Source organism: Rhinatrema bivittatum, chromosome 9 (assembly GCF_901001135.1).
Source record: "Rhinatrema bivittatum chromosome 9, aRhiBiv1.1, whole genome shotgun sequence".
Taxonomy (NCBI): Eukaryota; Metazoa; Chordata; class Amphibia; order Gymnophiona; family Rhinatrematidae; genus Rhinatrema; species Rhinatrema bivittatum.
The window spans coordinates 170535236-170554013 of record NC_042623.1 but is presented as its reverse complement, the minus strand read 5'-3'; the positions used below and the strand labels follow the sequence as shown (position 1 = coordinate 170554013).

General features: G+C 44.6%; 1 protein-coding gene across 1 annotated transcript in view; it reads left to right on the top strand.

Annotated features, from left to right (window-relative positions):
* Positions 1-18778, top strand: part of RNF168 (ring finger protein 168) — a 225542-nt gene that overhangs the window by 32033 nt on the left and 174731 nt on the right. The window contains exon 3 of the mRNA XM_029616843.1: positions 554-630. Coding sequence (XP_029472703.1) covers positions 554-630 — 77 coding nt within the window. The remainder of the gene's footprint in view (positions 1-553; positions 631-18778) is intronic.

Genomic DNA, 18778 nt, shown 5'->3' with positions numbered 1-18778 from the left:
GCAGGAAGGAGGAGGAGCATCAGTGCGTTTAAACACGATCTTTTTCTTCGGGCCGTGGTGACATGAGCCTCACCACGGCCCTGCCTATCGTTGCGCCGCATGAGCCTCCCTGCGCCTGGGGGCATTGGGGGGGGTGGATACTAAAAAAACAAATTTTAAAGGGTCAGCGCAGCCGATTAAAAAAAAAAAAAAAAAAAATTCCCGATAGTCCACGAAACGCTGCGCGTGTCAGCAAAAACGTCTCGGCATGTCACCTCTGACACGCATGTCATAGATTAGCCATCACTGCACTAAGGGGAAGAGAGTAAGGCAAAGTGGTTAATTACTTTAACCTGTGCTTGCTCAATATTAGAACAGAGTATTGATTTTATAATAAACTTCTAGATCTCAGCTAATAAAAGAATACCAGTTAACTAGGCAGGTCATCTAGAAAGGGTGGATTTGAGTCTGTGGAAGGGGAGGAGCAAGAAGGGGGAAATGTACTTGATCAGGATTTCTCTGTTCTAACCATATTTAAATGGACTCCTTTTTAAATCTGTTTACTTTCATGTAGCATATACAGTTTATCCAGTACCTCAACTAAGCAAACCTGGGGAATTGAGAGAAGAATATGAAGCTGAAGTTAAGAAGGTAAGCCTGCTCAATTTTTACCTTGTCGTTTTTTTTTTTTCCCCCCACATTTTCTCCTCTCTTGCATTACCTGCCCCAGATGGCATGCCCAGTCAACACTAAAACTATGTAGCTCTCAGTAGATGTAGCCATCTTGCCTTTGCAACATGCCTGAGCCCTATTGCTCCCATTGGATAGGGGAGTTGAACTTGAGTCGCCTAAGCAGCAAGTCAAGTCCAAAACCTTGACTTTTTTTTTTCTGTGCAGTTGTCTTACTGCTTTTTTTAGCTTTTTATTTGAAACCAAGCCAAAATTCCATGTCACAATTCAGTGAATACATTAAATACATCAAATGGGCAGACAGAAGGATGTGAGAGAGAAGAGAAGTAAAGACTTTACTCGGTGCTTTAACCCTCTTTTTGAAAATTATTTGATATTTCAAGGATGGACTGCAATACATGTGTGCTTCATTCTCCAGCAGCCAGCGGTTAACCTTTCATTCCCCTGAGGAAGCCATCTCCAATGGCGAAATGAGTCTCTTCACGTAGTCATATTAATGTGTTTTTAAAATGGGCTGCAGCAAGGCACATTTAAGTACTTTTTTGATACAGTATTCACCCCAATTTAAGTATTAATGCTGAGGTGCAACAAGGCATTTTTGAAGAATCTGATTATTGTCTCTTCAAAGTAATTTGAACATAGCATTCAGTATTATCCCAGTTACCAATCTCTATCTCTCGATTGTGTGTCTGTCTGTGTGTGTGTGGGGGAGGGGGCTATATCTAGTTACAGAAAATGAACACTAATGAACCAATGTACATCCCACACATTAAAAAATATTTATTTTTAATAAAGTTTAAAAATATTTTTACAAAAACTAGCATATACCACATCAAAGTGACAATCATGTAGATATAAAAAATATTTATTTAAAATTCATGAAAAATTATCAAAAAATGACTGCAGGTACTGTATATTGAATCACCTAGATATCCCCAGTGTGTGAAAATATAGCAAATTCTGTTTTCACACAAAAACCAAAAACCCATCAGTCCCAGTTCTGATGTAGTGTCAATCTGGAATTCCACTACATTTGTAATTACTTTAAAGACTTTAGTCCAGAAATCTGATATTTTTTTTTTGTAATATATGTTTTATTGGGCAAACAGGTAAAAACAAAACAACAATCCAAAAACAAACAAACAGGGATACAAATACCAGCCCGTATCACCCAAGCTTTTTGTCCCATAATCAGTAGAAAATCTAGCCAACTGAACTCTATCCAGAACCTCCCTCCCACCCCCCACCCCCCGGTAGAGAGCCGTTAATCTCCAGTTAAGAAAAGTAAAGAACGCAATGGATTAAGGCAAATCAGTCCAACAGTGCCACCCAAGGCACAGTATGCAACCAGCGCAGTTGATCCCGCCCTCAAAAGACTCATATAGCAGATGATGCGGTAGGCTGAGCACCATCATTCAGTGGGGCAGAAAGTCGAACAGTCAAAGATAGTGTCTCATAGTAAGAAGCCCAAATGCCGTGAAAGACTTGCCTCTTCCTCAGAGAGAAGTGCTTGTACATAGAGCCATATTCCAGTTGGTATAGCTCAGTGAGTTTAGAAGACCAGAGACTCAATGTAGGCGGATCCTTATCCAGCCACTTCAAAAGAATACATTTTTTGGCTATTAGGCAAGCTTTCTCTATAAACAACAAATTGTCCACGTTCAGGCTCTCATCACCAACATCATTGTTCAACAAGCACAGTGAGCAAGTCCAGTGGATCTCCTGTTGGAAGATAGTTGAAAGGGCTCCATGAACAGCATCCCAGAAGACCCTAATAGTTGGACAATCCCACAGACAGTGTATCAGAGTAGCAACAGGAGCAGAGCATTTTAAACAACTTGCCGATAGGATATATCCCATTTGATAAGCTCGTGCAGGAGATACGATAATTCTGTGGAAAATACGTTGTTGTAGTTCCCGGAGAGCCACATTTGAAGTAATGGAGAAAATGGAAAGGTATGAGTTCTTAAGCATATGGATTTGGAGCTCCTCACGACAGTCCCGGGTCCATTTGGGAAGAAGCTTCTGAAAGATACAATATGGTTGCACCACAAGATAAAACGAGTACAAACAGGACAATGTACCTTTACACATTTGTAAACAGGAAATTAAAGCTGTATACAAGGAGCTGGTCAGTTTGTCCCTCTCAGAGCCCAGAGCAGCGGTTATTTCCTCCCGAACAGAACCATAGAGTAAGAAGTGATGTGGCCGAAAACCCAATTCGGTCTGGCAGTGAAGAAACGAGTAAATTTGGCTCGTTTGAGGGTCTAGAAAAGCTCCCAGGGGCCAATTCGGAGCAAAGGAAAACCTGTGAGGAGAAGGCAACAGTGAAAGGGAAAGTAGGGAAGACCCCCGTAAAGGGAATTGAGGAGATACCGTGGAAGATAAGCCCAGGAGGGTCCGCGTTCTCCGCCACACCTTCCGGACAGTGGTGACCAATATAAAGTTAATGTGCAAATTCTGGAAACTCAAGGTTGGAGCATGCAAAATGTAACTGGGGTCATAAGGGGCACACAGCGTGCGTATCATCTGCGGGTCCGTATACTCCGAGGTACCAAACATCCAGTCTCCTAAAAATCTAAGATTGGCTGCTAAAGAGTAGAGATAAAAATTGGGAAGAGCATATCCCCCTTGTACCCTAGGAGCCATAAGAGTCTGGTAGGAGAGTCGGGCTCTTTTATTATTCCATAAAAATTTACGTAGGGCAGATTGCAACATGTGGTCATCCCTAACTAGAATGAAGAAAGGCAGCATTAACAGTTTGTATAGTAATAGAGGAGCGACCACCATCTTTACCAAAGCAATGCGGCCTTGCAAAGAAATAGGAAGTGACTGCCAACCCTGCATCTTATGGGTCATCTTGGCGATAGTGGGAGGTATATTAAGAGCATACCATCTCTTTGGGTCCGGATGGAGAATGATACCCAGATACTTAATGGTATTGTCCGCCCATTTTACAGGAAAATGTTCCCAGCTGTCACGGAGGGCCCCCCCAACATCCAAAGCCTCCGTCTTATCTAAGTTGAGTTTAAAGCCAGACAAAGACTGGTAAGTCTGAAATATGGCCAGAGCAGCTGGGAGCGCCTGTCTGGCATTAGAAAGGAATAATAAAATGTCATCAGCAAACAATAAGGTAAGATAGGAACTGTTGCCCACTGGGACACCCGTGACAGCTGGGGTAATCTTCAGTTTACACACCAAAGGTTCAACAGTCAAAATAAACAGTAACGGGGATAGGGGACACCCTTGTCGGGTGCCCCTTTACAAAGTAAACTCTTCCGATAGGCCCCCATTGACTAAAATGCGGGCGGTAGGGTTCGAGTATAACACCATAATATAGTCGTAAATCCTCCCTACAAACCCCATTGTAGTAAGAACCTGCCATAGAAAAGGCCAGGCAACGCGATCAAAAGCCTTCTCTGCGTCACATGTAACCACCAATGGATCGGGGACCCTAGAAGCCGAGCAAAGCTCCAAAGCAGTTAAGACTTTATGGATGTTGACCATGGAGCGCCTGCCAGCCACAAAGCCCACCTGGTCTGGAGAGATCAAAAAGGGGAGAAAAGGTTGTATTCGCGTGGCCAGAATTTTCGCATAGAGTTTTATGTCCAAATTTAGAAGGGAGATCGGGCGATATGACGAAGGCAATAGAGGGTCTCTGCCTGACTTAGGGAGAACCACAATAGTGGCAGCCCGTAGAGTGCTAGGCATTTCCTGCTTATCCACCATTGACTCGTAGAGGGACCGTAAGACTGGGCTAACCTCCGTCTGCAAAGTTCTATAAAATATTGAGGTCAACCCATCGGGTCCTGGTGCTTTAAGATTAGGAAGGGTCTGAATTGCGGCAAGCACCTCCGCCTCAGTTATGGGAGATTGTAATTTTTGGGTCTGGTCCTCAGTCAAACTAGGCAGATTAATTCCCCTTAAAAACTCAGTAATACTCTCCTCATTTACCTGATCAGCAGAGTAGAGAGATTTATAATATTTCGAGAAGATGTCCGCTATGTCTCGGGAGTTAGATTTAATTTCCCCCGTAGCAGATTTGAGGTTCGCTATAAATTTGGAAGCCTCTTGCGCTTTTAATAAGCGAGCAAGAAGACGTCCCGCTTTATTACCATGGGCAAAAAGATTAAACTGTCTGTGCCTGAGGTGACGGGCCGCTCTAGCGTGAAGCAAAGCATTCAGGGCAGTTTGTGTCTCTCTAAATTGGGCACTCCACTGCACATCACAGGGTCCCGAGCACTGACGCTGAAGACCCTTGAGGCGCTTCTCCAGATCTAGTATCTCCCTATCCATCTTCTTTTTCTTGTAGCTAGAATAGCTAATAATGTCCCCTCTGAGAACACATTTTGCTGTTTCCCACAGAAGAATCGGTTGGTCGACATGCTGTGCATTTGATTCCATAAAAATCCGCCATCTTTCTGTTAGAAAAGCAGCAAAAGCAGGATCATTTGCCAGAGAGGAGGGGAGACGCCATTGACCCCCTGCGCCCGGTCCACCGATTTGGAAGGTGCCAGACACTGGGCAGTGATCGGAGATCACTAAAGGCTCGATGGTGGACTTAGTGAATTTAGTAAATAATGGTTCAGAAATAAATAAATAATCGATCCTGGACCGCGATGGATGCGCTTTGGCTATATGGGTAAACTCTTTGTCCCCAGGGTGAAGCACCCTCCAGAGGTCTAACAATCCCAAATGCTTGCATAAATAATTGGGTCCCTTTCGCTCACTTATCTGGTGCCCACCTCTAGGAGGCAGTCTATCGAGCACCGAGTCTATGGCAAAATTAAAATTACCCCCGAGGATCACAGGGCAGTCCCCTAAATCAGTGATAATAGAAAGCAGAGAAGTATAAAATGTGTGATCATAGACATTTGGAGCATAAATCGATGCCAATATGATCGGCGAGCCCCTTAACAGCCCCTTGACCACCACATACCGACCTTCAGGGTCTGCCACCACCTGTTGTTTGATAAAGGGAACCGACTGATGCAGTAAAATGGCTACCCCTCTGCTTTTGGAAGTTCCTGAAGCAGAATAGACCTGTGTTACCCATTTTTTCTGTAGCTTAAGAGCCTCCGGAGGGGACAGATGAGTTTCCTGGAGAAATATTATATTGGCACGAAGTCCACCCAAGCATGCTAAAACCTTTTCACGTTTGACTGGGGTGCCCAAGCCCGCTACATTCCAAGTTATGACTTCAAGAGACATTAGCATAAATTAACAGGCTACTAGGAAGCCCAGGTGTCCGCCCAAATAAGAGCGCTCTGTGGGCGTGTAGGCGGCCCTGCTGGAGCACAATCCATGCCATACAGTACAAGTTCCAAATCCAACAAAAGGAGATAGTACCATGATACAAACTAAACAATAGAATTACGTATAGGCTCTCTACCGGTAGTTCCCCCTCCCCCCACCCTATCATTCCCCCAATAACAAACCACAGCATAAAGATCCCCATCCCCCAGTCATAGAGATACAACCGGGAAATAAGGGGGAGAGCACGAAGATGTAACGTGTGTTCGGCTTCTCCCTGGGACCCCTCATTCGAATTCAAAACAGTAAAAACTTCCAACCCCCTTATGCACGTATCCCCAAGGGCGCATGTAATACAATCAATGGCGCTGCAGATACATTAGACTCAATGGCAATATATTAGGACAGCAAAAACAAAGGCAAAACCGAACTAGGTGGGCTTAGCAGAAGCCCGGATGAGCAAGGCCCGATGAAAACTGCAGGCATGCTATTGGCAAAACGCCAATGCGGTAAAGCAAATGTGGTCTTCAGCCAGCAATCACGAGGTAGACGAAGATGCAGGCCCCGGTAGAGATTGAACATAAGATTTTGCTGCCCCTGCTGAGTCAAACATTTTGGTTTGTCCTTGATGCATAATCTTTAATTTAGCTGGGAACATAAGGGCAAACCTAATCTGTTTATTCACCAGCTCCGAGCAGATCTCATTAAAGGCCTTCCTTTGCAGTGAGACCCGCGGCGAATAATCCTGAAAGATCATGATACGGTGTGTTTCAAAGGTGAGATCTCGGGCTTTCCTGAAGTGCTGCAAAACCAACGAGCAATGAGCAAAATGTAAGAAACGGGCCAATATCACTCGTGGTCGATTAGCCGTTTCTCCCTCCGGCCGCCGCCCCACCCGGTGCGCACGCTCCAACAAGCCCCCAGAGGGGGACGCCAAGGACGGCACAATACTAAGCAACCACGCCTCAAGCAGGCGGGGCAGGTCGGCCTCGGAGAGGGTTTCAGGAAACCCTACAAACCGAAGATTGTTCCGGCGGGAACGATTTTCTAAGTCATCAATTTTTTCTGCGCTCGCCGCCGCTTGCTTGGTCAGCTCGTCCACTTCGGCTTGTCTTTCTCTTTCCGAAGAGTTCTAGTAGCCATACAGCGCAAGAAAAGTGGCCCACAGTGTAGCCAGGCCAAGCTGAAAAACAGAGACAATTTCAGCAAAAAAAATTCAAGGGGGTAGCGAAAAATGGTGAGGGATCACCAGAGAGAAAGCCGGAGCTCGCAGGGACACGTCCTAGTAAGCCCACCACATCACGTGATCTCCAGAAATCTGATATTTTGGGGTAGGTCTACCACTTGGGAATATGAAAATCCATTTAGAGACACCCCCTCCAACACTGGTGGCTACTCCTCCCATCTGACTTAAAGTCCATTGTGTCTAGGTTCTGTGAAGCAATCTAATTGTTTAAATCCAGTCATCTATGGCAAAGAGACATTTTATGAGTGTCTTCCCATAATCTCATCCCATTCTTCAAAGTGCAAGGAAAGCTCATTGTTCCAGTTGTCAACAAGAGGTTGTGCTTTGAAATAGACTGTTAAATGGTATATGCATCAATTTGATATCATAATCTGATCAGATTGCTTGCTTCCAAAAATCACCCATTCTATAAGCTTAGAGATTCTAGGGGTCCAGCTTTGGTTCTTTATTCTGGTTAATAAAACCTTGAAATTTATGTAATGGGCATAGGTTCTATCAGGTAAATTATATTTCCTTTATAACTCTATAAAGGAGTTAATTTGCTTACCAGACCACAGTTGCCCATCATATTTCAAGCCCTGTCTTTCCCAGCTATCAAACTGAGGAGAAAAGGAACCCAAAAATATATCAGTTTACTACTGATTTATGAGGTATATAGCGCTAGAAAGTTCATGGATCCTTATGGTGAATTAATCACGAGAAATGTGAATGAAGCCTTGGATCAAGCGTTTACACCTTTTATTCATGGATTCTTAAACAGAGGTTTCGGTCCCCCGACACGGACCATGTGTTGCCACATGGGCTGCGACAGGAGGGACAGAGGCCCAGAAAAACTGCTATAAGTGTCGAAGGGATACCTTCTATAAGTGACAAAGGTGCTTAACTCAAAAGTCTATGATCAAGTCCAGATATTCTATCAAGGGAAAACGCTAGAGTTGAAAAGGGGCCTCGTGGAGGGTTGTCCAAAAGGTGAAAGACAAGTTCCCAAAGCAGTTACTCAGATAAAACAGCTTACTGACCACAATTATGCATAGAAAGGAACTCCAAACTGTAAGAACAGCTGAAACGGTGAAGCAATGGTATCTTCGCGGGAGTTCCTTTCTAAGTCACTGGAGTATTTTGGTGTTCAGTTCAACACAAAGCAGGACAGGGTTTTCCTGATGGCACAGGGATAGATAGAAGGTAAGGTTTGTCTTTTTGCGGATGACACTAAGATCTGCAACAGAGTGGACACGCCGGAAGGAATGGAGAGAATGAGACGGGATTTAAGGATGCTGAAAGAGATATGGCAGCTGAGATTAAATGCCAAGAAGTGCAGTCATGCATATGGGGTGTGGAAATCCGAAAGAACTGTATTCGATGGGGTGTGAAGGGCTGATGTGCACGGAGCAGGAGAGAGACCTTGGGGTGATAGTGTCTAACGATCTGAAGTCGGCGAAACAATGTAACAAGGCGATAGCTAAAGCCAGAAGAATGCTGGGCTGCATAGAGGAATATCGAGTAAGAAAGGGAAGTGATTATCCCCTTGTACAGGTCCTTGGTGAGGCCTCACCTGGAGTACTGTGCTCAGTTCTGGAGACCGTATCTCTGAAGGTGGGTGGTCTTCATCGAATGCCTTATGAGGAGAGAATGTATCTTATCACCTCTGCTCCTCCTTTCCTCCAGGGCATACATATTTAGATTCTTCAGACTTTCAGATACTTGAAAGGTTTTAATGATTCAAAGACAAAGACAAACCTTTTCCGTTGGGGGAAAAAAATCAGCAGAACCAGGGGTCATGATTTGAAGCTCCAGGGAGGAAGACTCAGAACCAATGTCAGGAAGTATTTCTTCACGGAGAGGGTGGTGGATGCCTGGAATGTCCTTCTGGAGGAAGGTAACTAGAACCAAAAAGTTACTAATAAGGGCCAAGAGAAACAGATAAGTATGAGAAAAAAATAAGTGTGAAAGCTTGCTGGGCAGGCTGGGCAGACTGGGCCGTTTGGTCTTCTTCTGCCGTCATTTCTATGTTTCTATAAAAAGCCATGTTAAATGCCATATCCCATATTCCTGGCAATATTTGCAAAATACAATTCTAATGTGAATGACAGTAATACTGCAAAACCAAAAACAATATTTAACTGTATCTAAAGGCTTGGAGGTCTAACTTTAACAATCTAAATTAACCTATGAACCCCATCAGCATAAAGTAATTAAAGAGGATATAATAGAAACATAGAAATGACGGCAGAAGAAGACCAAACGGCCCATCCAGTCTGCCCAGCAAGTTTCGCACTTTTTTTTTCTCATACTTATCTGTTACTCTTGGCTCTTAGTAACCTTTTGTTCTATTTCCCTTCCACCCCACCATTAATACCGATCCGATATGGTTATTACTATGAAGGTCGGTATAAAAAAGTGTTAAATAAATAAAATAAAATAATGTAGAGAGCAGTGTTGGAACTGCATCTAAGTGAAATATCTAGCTTAATTAGGGGTAGTAACCGCCGTAATAAGCAAGCTACACCCATGCTTATTTGTTTACCCAGACTATGTAATTTAGTCCTTGTTGGTTGTTGCCTGTATATAGATCCACTTTTCTTCATTCCCCCTGCCGTTGAAGCAGAGAGTTATGCTGAATATGCATTGAAAGTGAAGTATCAGTCTTTCTCCCCTGCCGTTGAAGCAGAGAGCTATGCTGGATATGCATAAAGTATCAGTCTTTCTCTTGTCTAGTAAATTCCATAACTTGGAATCTGCGTGGTTGAAGTCTTGTGCATAACCAAGCACTTGTCACTGTAACCCCTGCTACCCCTGTCTTGGTTCCCAGGTGTGAGAATTTTTGGGGCCTAGGACTGGTGCACAACTCTTTAAATTTTAAAACCTCTCTCCTGCCTCCCCCCCTCCAAATCAAACCAACCGAAACAATAGAAAAAAACAGAATTGGTGGCTCAACATAAAGGAAAAAAAATTAAAACCAGAAGAGATAAAAGGAGCAAAACCAAAAGTCCAACATGGGGGGTGGCTCGGCTCGCCAGGGTGCCGAAGCATTATTCATTTGCCTGTGTGTGTGTGTGCGCCACCACAGAAATCCCTAAACAGGATCAAAAAAAGAGAAAAGAACCCCTGGTCCCTCACTGCAATGATTCAGACCATATTCATAGCACGGTTATTATATTTGCCTTTGTGTTCAACCCTTGGCACATGAAGTATGCAGCATCTAAGAGAAAAAGGAACCATACTTCAGTTGTTTGAACCATGCTTTGCTCGTCAGGAAAATTAACAAACTGGCCTCCTTACTAGCTTCAAAAAAAACCAGTTTGACCATCATTAGTAACTTTTTGAGTTTGGCCGGGTACATCATTGTATAGGGTAGCATCATTTGTTCACTGCTGTGAATTGCTGGCAGCACTGCAGCTCAGCAGAGAAGTCTTGGAAGATGAAAAACTTTGAGTCCTGATAGAAGATACCTCTTAAATGATGAACTGTTGTCATTAGAATTTATCTGTGAAGCATGCAAATGATTACTGATCTCTGTCTCCTATGTCCTTCAGGTGTGGCACGATCAGTCATAAAGTTTGTAACAGACCATCATATTGAGAACAAGCGGCAGCCATGTGGAAAATAATTCCACTAAACTTGACTCCTCTGCTTTTTCAGGGAGACATATGATACGGATGATATTTTGATGTCTGTTCTCAAGGTCTTCCTTCTTTTCAGCAAGATATTTATAAGACCTTTCTAATTTCTCTACCTTCTGCCAGGTCACTGCCAGGGGTCTCCCATGGCCTGTGGGCTGAAAGTGGCCCTCTGAGCTCATTTTACCAGCCCACCATGTATGTTTGTTTTGGGGTTTTGTAATGCAGAGCGAAGTCAGACAAGTTGGTACGGTTGTGCAGGCCCTGCCAGTGCAAGAAGAGTTGGTGGGACCAGCTGACGCAAACAAAAGCTGCTGGTGGGGAGGATGGACCCTGCCAGGATGAGAAGAGGCAGTAGAATCAACTGCTGATGAGAGCAACTGGCAGGGATGCCAGACCCTGACAGTGTTGAGATGAGGCAGCAGGACCAGGCAGCACTGACGAAAGCTGCTAGCCTTGTGTGGGAATGAGAGAGCACGAGTTTGCGTGTGTATGGGAGTGTGAGAGAACACCTCTGTGCCTGTGTGTGAGAGAGAGCGCCTATTTGTGTGTGTGGAGGGGAGGAGAGAGCGCCTGTGTATGGGAGTCAGTCTGTGTGTACGAAGGAGGAAGAGAAGAAGACAGGAGGAGAGAGAAGAAACAGACTAGAAAACCTGCAAAAGGAATTGGGAAAAGACAGAAGGGGAAAGTGAAAAAAAGAGCGAGACCAACAGATTAGAGAAATAAAAAGATCAGATAGTAAAGTTTAAAAAAATATATATTTTGAGTTTTAGCAATTGGATTATGCCATCTTCAAGAAGGTACATTTCTTACATTTTTATATTTTGCCTTTTTTTTTTTTCTCCCAGTATTCCACTGTCCACAGAATCTGGTTTCATGGGCTTTCCTTTTCAATTTTGTTTACATGCTTATGTTTCTAATTCGTAGTCCCTTATTCTGTATTAGGTAAGTGTTGATCTGTGTTCTGTGTGTATGACTGAAGTGTAGTGTTTCTGCTAGTATGTAGTTTCTCTATAGGGATTTCTTGTAGTCTGGCTTGTTCTGTTTCCCCAGTAGGTGATGTATTAGTGTTCTGGGACCTGGTGTAATATTTGCATTGCTTCTTTTTCATATATAAGGTTGCTACTGTTTGAATCCCAAAAGTGCTGTTATGATATAACAGGGTTCTAGGTATTTGTTCCTTCACAGAGGGGCCGAGCGCACTCTTTAGCCTGTGGTTGAATGCACAATTTGGACTCGCGTCCACAGCCCCTTATGCTATAAGGGGATTAGCGTGTCTAACCCACAGCGAAACTAATAGCGCTCATCACATGCAAATGCATGTTGGGGAGTCTATTAGTTATTCACACCAGATCTAAAAAAAAAAAAAGTGTGCCTGACCCACACATTTTTATGCTCAGAAATTAACGCCTGCCCAGAGCAAGTGTTAATTTCTGAGCAGCCCAAAATGTTATGCAGATAATACTGCTTTTCTGTATATCCTTTGACTTAATATCGTGGCAATATTAAGTCGGAGGAATCAAAAGGTTTAAAAGGATTAAAAAAAAATGCTAGCAGTCAGGTTAGGGAAATGGAAGCTCAATTAATGAGCGTCCATTTTCCTAACCCATGGCTGTGCACCGGTTTGGAAAATGGATGCTTGTAAAATTGAGCGTCTGTTTTCCTAACCCGCTGACAGCCGACATCTCCTGGGCGCCCACTGCCAAGGAGGCACTAGGGGTATGCAGTTGTCCCTAGTACCTCCTTGACAGCGTGACCCCTCATTTGAATATTGAATCGCGCACCCAGGAGAGGTGCCTGGGTGCATGTTAAGAAAGTGGGCGCTTAACACTGAGCGCCTGTTTTCCACGCTCATTTATTGCATCGGCCCCAAAGTATTTGAGTGTGGAGTGAGTTTGTTTTGCTGTTGCTGAGATGACACCATAATTTTAATATTTATCCCAGGTCAAGCAGGATGCTAGTCCTCACATATGGGTGACGTCATTCACGGAGCCCTAATGCGGGAAAACTTCTGGCAAAGTTTCTAGAAGTTTTTAACTGGCAGCCTGGGGCTACTGAGCATGCCCAGCATGCCATGATATTCCCTGCCACAGGGGTCTCACTTCAGTCTTCTGGCCGGTGACAAATACCTTATTTTTCGCTAAAGAAAATTCCTACTTTCCATCGACGGATGTCGACTGAGAAAACATCAGGCTTCAAAAAGTGCCCAGCCTGCAACCGAACAATGTCCATAACGGACCCGCATACCGAATGCGTTTGGTGCCTTGGAGGAGAGCATGACATCGCTGCCTGTCCAAAATGCCAAGAAATGACGGTAAAAGGCAGAAAACTCCGCCAAGAAAAAATGGCACAAATTTTCTAGATTCAATCAGGGCCTTCACCGACGACTTCCACAAAATCATCGCCGGTAGGCCTCACAAAGAAGATACTGATCAAAAAAAGACTTCCGGAGGGTTCGGGGGATGCCTCCTCTCCAACACCCTCCACATCATCGACAAGGTCGGTATCCGAACCAAGATCGAAGCACAAGCACCGACGGCATCGATCGATCCCGCCGCTTCCGCCGCCGGGGGAACCGACCCCTAAGAAGCAAAGGATCTCCTCAACTTCGGTGCCATCTGTTCCGGAATTGATACCGTCGACATCGCAGCAAGTATCAACTCCGATTACTGACTTGACTGCTTTAATTAAACAAATAGTCACTGATGCCTTGCAGCATCAAATTCCGGTGTCATCGCCGATGCCGACCACCGTGTCGATGCCGGCGGAATCGCCGATGTCTCTGCCTTCGATACCGGCTTCACAGCCGATGCCGATGATGCCGACACCTCAGCCGATGCCAGCGATGACTTCTTCGATTCCACTGATGACTTCTTCGATGATGGTTCCACTTCCATTATACGCACCATCGATGCCATCGGTTCCTTCACAATTTCCGATGCCTTCGATGCCTACCAGACCTATTTCATCGATGATTCCAATATCGATGTTCACCTTCAATACTTCATCGATGCCACCTAATTCACAATCGATGTCGCTCTACACCATGGCACCGTCTAAAGCACCTGTGCCAAGAAAAACATCTTCCACTCAAAAGTCATCGGGGAAATTTAAACACTCTTCATTTACAGCTGTCTCCACAGTTCCAGACACTTCCACTTCTGAAGCACAGTTACATAGCATCCTCACTAAGAGGTATCAAGACCTCCTGGCTTCATTGCCCGTAGTACCTGGACAAGAAGAAGAGGACAGAGAGCCTTCACCGGATCCTCAAGATCCCTTGCAAGGACCTTCAGGGGTACCTCCACCTCAGAGGCCGGAACCTCCTCAGTATCACCTTCCTACTTCTGATACTTGGTCAGACACAGAATCTGAGCCTTCCTCAGAAGATTTCTTGTCTGAGGCTTCTCCACCTCAAGCCAAAAAGCAGTCACCTCCAGAGGACCTTTCATTTTCCTCTTTTATTCAAGAAATGTCTGAGTCCATACCCTTCCAACTCCAGGCTGAAAAGGATGAGAGGCAGCAGACGCTTGAAATTTTACAGTTTGTAGATCCTCCTAAGCACAATCTGGCCATTCCAGTACACGAAGTGCTATTACAGCTTTCAGCAGAGGATATGGGAACATCCATGCACAACCCCTTCTGTAAACAGGAGGGTAGACTCTACTTATCTTGTTCAAGCAGCCCCAGGATTTGAGAAACCTCAACTTCCTCACAATTCCCTGGTTGTGGAATCTGCTCAGAAAAAATCTCGCAGATCCAGGACTCATGCCTCAATCCCTCCAGGAAAGGACAGTAGATTTTTAGATTTAATGGGCAGAAAAATCTACCAGGGAGCCATGCTCAACTTTAAAATTGCTGCATATCAGCTCTACATGACACAGCACCAGAGGAATCTCTGGAAACAAATTGAAGAGTTTCTACCCTCTCTGCCTCAGCAACAACAGGAGGCAGCACAACAGATTATCCAAAAGGGTTTAGATGCAGGAAAGCATGAGGTAAGGGGCAGCCTATGATGCTTTTGAAACATCATCTAGAACAGCAGCATCCGGCATCAGTGCAAGAAGGTGGGCCTGGCTAAAGGCTTCAGATTTACGCCCTGAAGTCCAGGACAAATTAGTAGACCTTCCCTGTCAGGGAGATAATTTGTTTGGCACCAAAGTGCAGAATGCCGTCGCCCAGCTTCGAGAGCATTCGGAAACATTGAAACAACTCTCAACGTTGCCTCATGACCCTGCAACTCGCACAACTCGCAGACCACCACGTAGAGAGGCTAAACGTCCCTTCTATCGACCGAAGAGATACTATCCTCCGGCCTCTAGGTCAAGACCTCCAAGGTCTCAACAAAGACCGCAACAGATACAACAACGGTCTGCAAGGCCACAACCACCTCCTCAAACAGGTTCTACCTCGGGCTTTTGAAACAAATTTCAGAGCACAAAGCCAATTTCCCAACCCCTATCCCACCTTACCAGTTGGAGGGAGAATTTCCCATTTCTACAAGGAATGGACAAAAATTACAACCGATCATTGGGTCCTGTCCATAATTCATCAAGGCTACCGCCTAGACTTCTTATCTCTCCCTCAGGGGTTTCCACCACAAAACCCTCATCTCAATCACATACCTCAGTTACAAACAGAATTATCTGCTCTTCTGAAAGCAAAAGCTGTGGAACACGTACCACACGCTCAAAAGGGCAGAGGATTCTATTCCTGGTATTTCCTAATTCCAAAGAAAACCGGAGGCCTACGTCCCATTCTAGATCTCAGAAATCTCAACAAATTCTTAAGAAAAGAAAAATTCAGGATGGTTTCGCTAGGCACCATGCTTCCACTCATACAAAAGGGAGATTGGCTTTGTTCTCTGGATCTTCAAGATGCTTACACACACATTCCTATATTCCCGCCTCATCGCAAGTATCTGCGATTCACAGTAGGACATCAGTATTTCCAATACCGAGTGTTACCATTCGGCCTGGCTTCAGCTCCCAGAGTATTCACCAAATGCCTGGCAGTGATAGCGGGACATTTACACAAACAAGGTGTTCATGTTTTTCCTTATCTCGACGATTGGCTAATCAAAAGTCAATCACAACAAGGAGCAGTAAATTCTCTGCATTACACAATAAAGTTACTTCACAAGCTGGGATTCCTCATCAATTATCAAAAATCCCACCTGAACCCTTCTCATCTACTCCAATTTATAGGAGCAGAATTAAACACAAATATTGCACAGGCTTTTCTTCCAGAAGATCGTGCAGTCACACTGTCCCTGTTGGCGTACTCAATTTCCATACAACAACAAGTGACAGCTCATCAGTTTCTAACCTTACTAGGCCACATGGCTTCAACAGTTCATGTCACTCCTATGGCACGACTTGCCATGAGACTAACCCAATGGACTCTTCGATCACAATGGATCTAAGCCATTCAACCACTACATTATCAAATCCAAGTAACCCACCAACTACACTCCTCGTTACAATGGTGGACAATCAAGGACAATTTACGCAAGGGCCTACCCTTCCAAAAACCGGTCCCTCGGATAACATTAACTACAGATGCATCCAACTTGGGGTGGGGAGCTCACATAAACTCTCTTCAAACTCAAGGAACTTGGACAAAACTTGAAGCTACATATCAAATCAATTTTCTGGAACTTCGAGCTATACGTTATGCGCTGCCTCTCACACAAGACTGTGCTGATCCAAACAGACAATACGGTAGCCATGTGATACATCAACAAACAGGGAGGTATGGGCTCGTATCTCCTTTGTCAAGAAGCTGCACAAATTTGGGACTGGGCCTTGAGTCACTCAATGTTCCTACAGGCTACTTATCTAGCAGGAATTCAAAATATACTAGCAGACCGACTCAGTCGCCAGTTCAAACCACACGAGTGGTCCCTGAATCCCTCGATAGCGACCAAGATATTCCAACGTTGGGGACAACCAACAACAGACCTCTTTGTGTCGCATCTGAATCACAAAGTGGACAACTTCTGTTCTCTACACAAACAGAAGAACCAGCCAGCCAAGGATGCTTTTGCTCGCCCTTGGAACTCAGGCCTACTATATGCATATCCTCCAATACCGCTTATCACCAAGACGCTGGTGAAGCTATAACAGGACAAAGGGTCCATGATACTCATAGCCCCATATTGGCCTCGACAAGTATGGTTTCCCACACTGCTAGACCTTTCAGTCAGGGATCCAATATGCCTGGGAGTAGCTCCCAATCTCATAACTCAGGATCAGGGTCGGTTGCGCCATCCCAACCTTCAATCCCTATCCCTGACTGCATGGATGTTGAAAGCTTAGTCCTACAACCACTCAATCTTTCAACTAATGTTTCTCAAGTGCTTATAGCGTCACGCAAACCTTCCACAAGAGAGAATTATTCTTTCAAATGGAAACGGTTCACTTTCTGGTGCAAGCAAAACAATATTGATCCCTTCACTTGCCCCATGACTTCTCTTCTAGACTATTTGTACCATCTTTCAGACTCTGGTCTTCAGACTTCATCAATCAGAGTACATTTGAGCGCAATCTCAGCTTATCATAACAAGATAGGAGATGCACCTATATCCACACAACCTCTCGTCAGTAGGTTTATGAGAGGTCTAACTCACCTTAAACCACCAATTCGGCCTCCAGTCACACAATGGGACCTGAATCTGTTTTTGTTTTTTTTTTTATTAACACTTTTATTGCTGAGATAAATATTCCAAACAGAAAAGCAGTTTCAAACACAACAGCAAGTTATCTGATAAGCAATAAAATGCAATACAACATCAGATGAATGAAAACCTTAAGTACCCCCCCTCCCCCCCCCCCCCCCCCCCCCCCGCATGCTATGTACTGTCAGCACATCTCTGAGCGAAGCTCCAACTAACTCAGTCAGGATGTCAAAAGCCAGTATGGTTAGGCTAATAGATATCATCCAGAAACTATACTGTAAAAGTCAATGGTCTCCAGCAGATATATGGTTCCCAAACTTGATTAAATTTGGCAAGACGATGATATTTCAGTGCCGTTAGACGATACAGAGTACAGGCCTTGTCCAAGCGTTGTAGAAGTTCATCCGGTGTGGGCGGATGAGCTCGCTTCCAATGGTAAGCAATCTCCATTTTTGTAGCCGTGCAGATTTGATGCATTAATGTTTGGGCCGCTGTGGTAAGAGAAGGGTCATTGAAGAATAAGAGTGCCTGTGCTGTAGATAGGAGGCAAGGTATTTTAAGTATGTCGGACAATAACTGGGATACATAGGACCATAAGGGTTTAATAAATTCACAGTCCCACCACACATGCAAATAGGTCCCAACATGACGACAATTACGCCAACAGTGAGGGTCCACTCTGGGGTAGTAGCGATGGAGCCTGGCGGGTGTCAGATGCCACCTATATAATATCTTATAATTGACTTCAATAATCCTGGCAGAGAGATTTCCGCGGGAAATAGTGGAGAATATAGTTGTCCATTCCTCTTCGGAAACAGAAATCTGGAGGTCGGCCTCCCAGGCAACCATGTGGGTATGTTTACTGAACGGTTGCACAGCCAATAGTTGGTAGATTTTAGAGAACCCCAAAAATACTGGGGGCCTTATCACAATATCCTTCAAACATGGAGCGTGTGGGGGGCCAATAATCCCTTTTGTTGAGCATTGAGTAGAAAGTGACGTAGCTGCATGTAAGGCAAGAATTCCACAGAAGTAAGCTGGTAGGTCTCTTGTAGCGTTGAGAAAGATAGAAGAGTGTCTCGTCGTAGAACATGTTGAACACAGGAGATGCCATTTGATTTCCATAGTGCATAGGCTTTAGTAGGAAGACCTGCAGGGAATAAGTTGTTGTGGAACAAAAAAGTGAGAGAATGATAGTCATAGGTGCCCACAAGCTTAGATTTCCACTGTTTCCACACATTGTAGGTCAGTCGGGTGCACGGCGGTAGCTTAAGGTTTGCGCGCCATGTGGAAGCAGGCTGCCAGAGAAGAGAG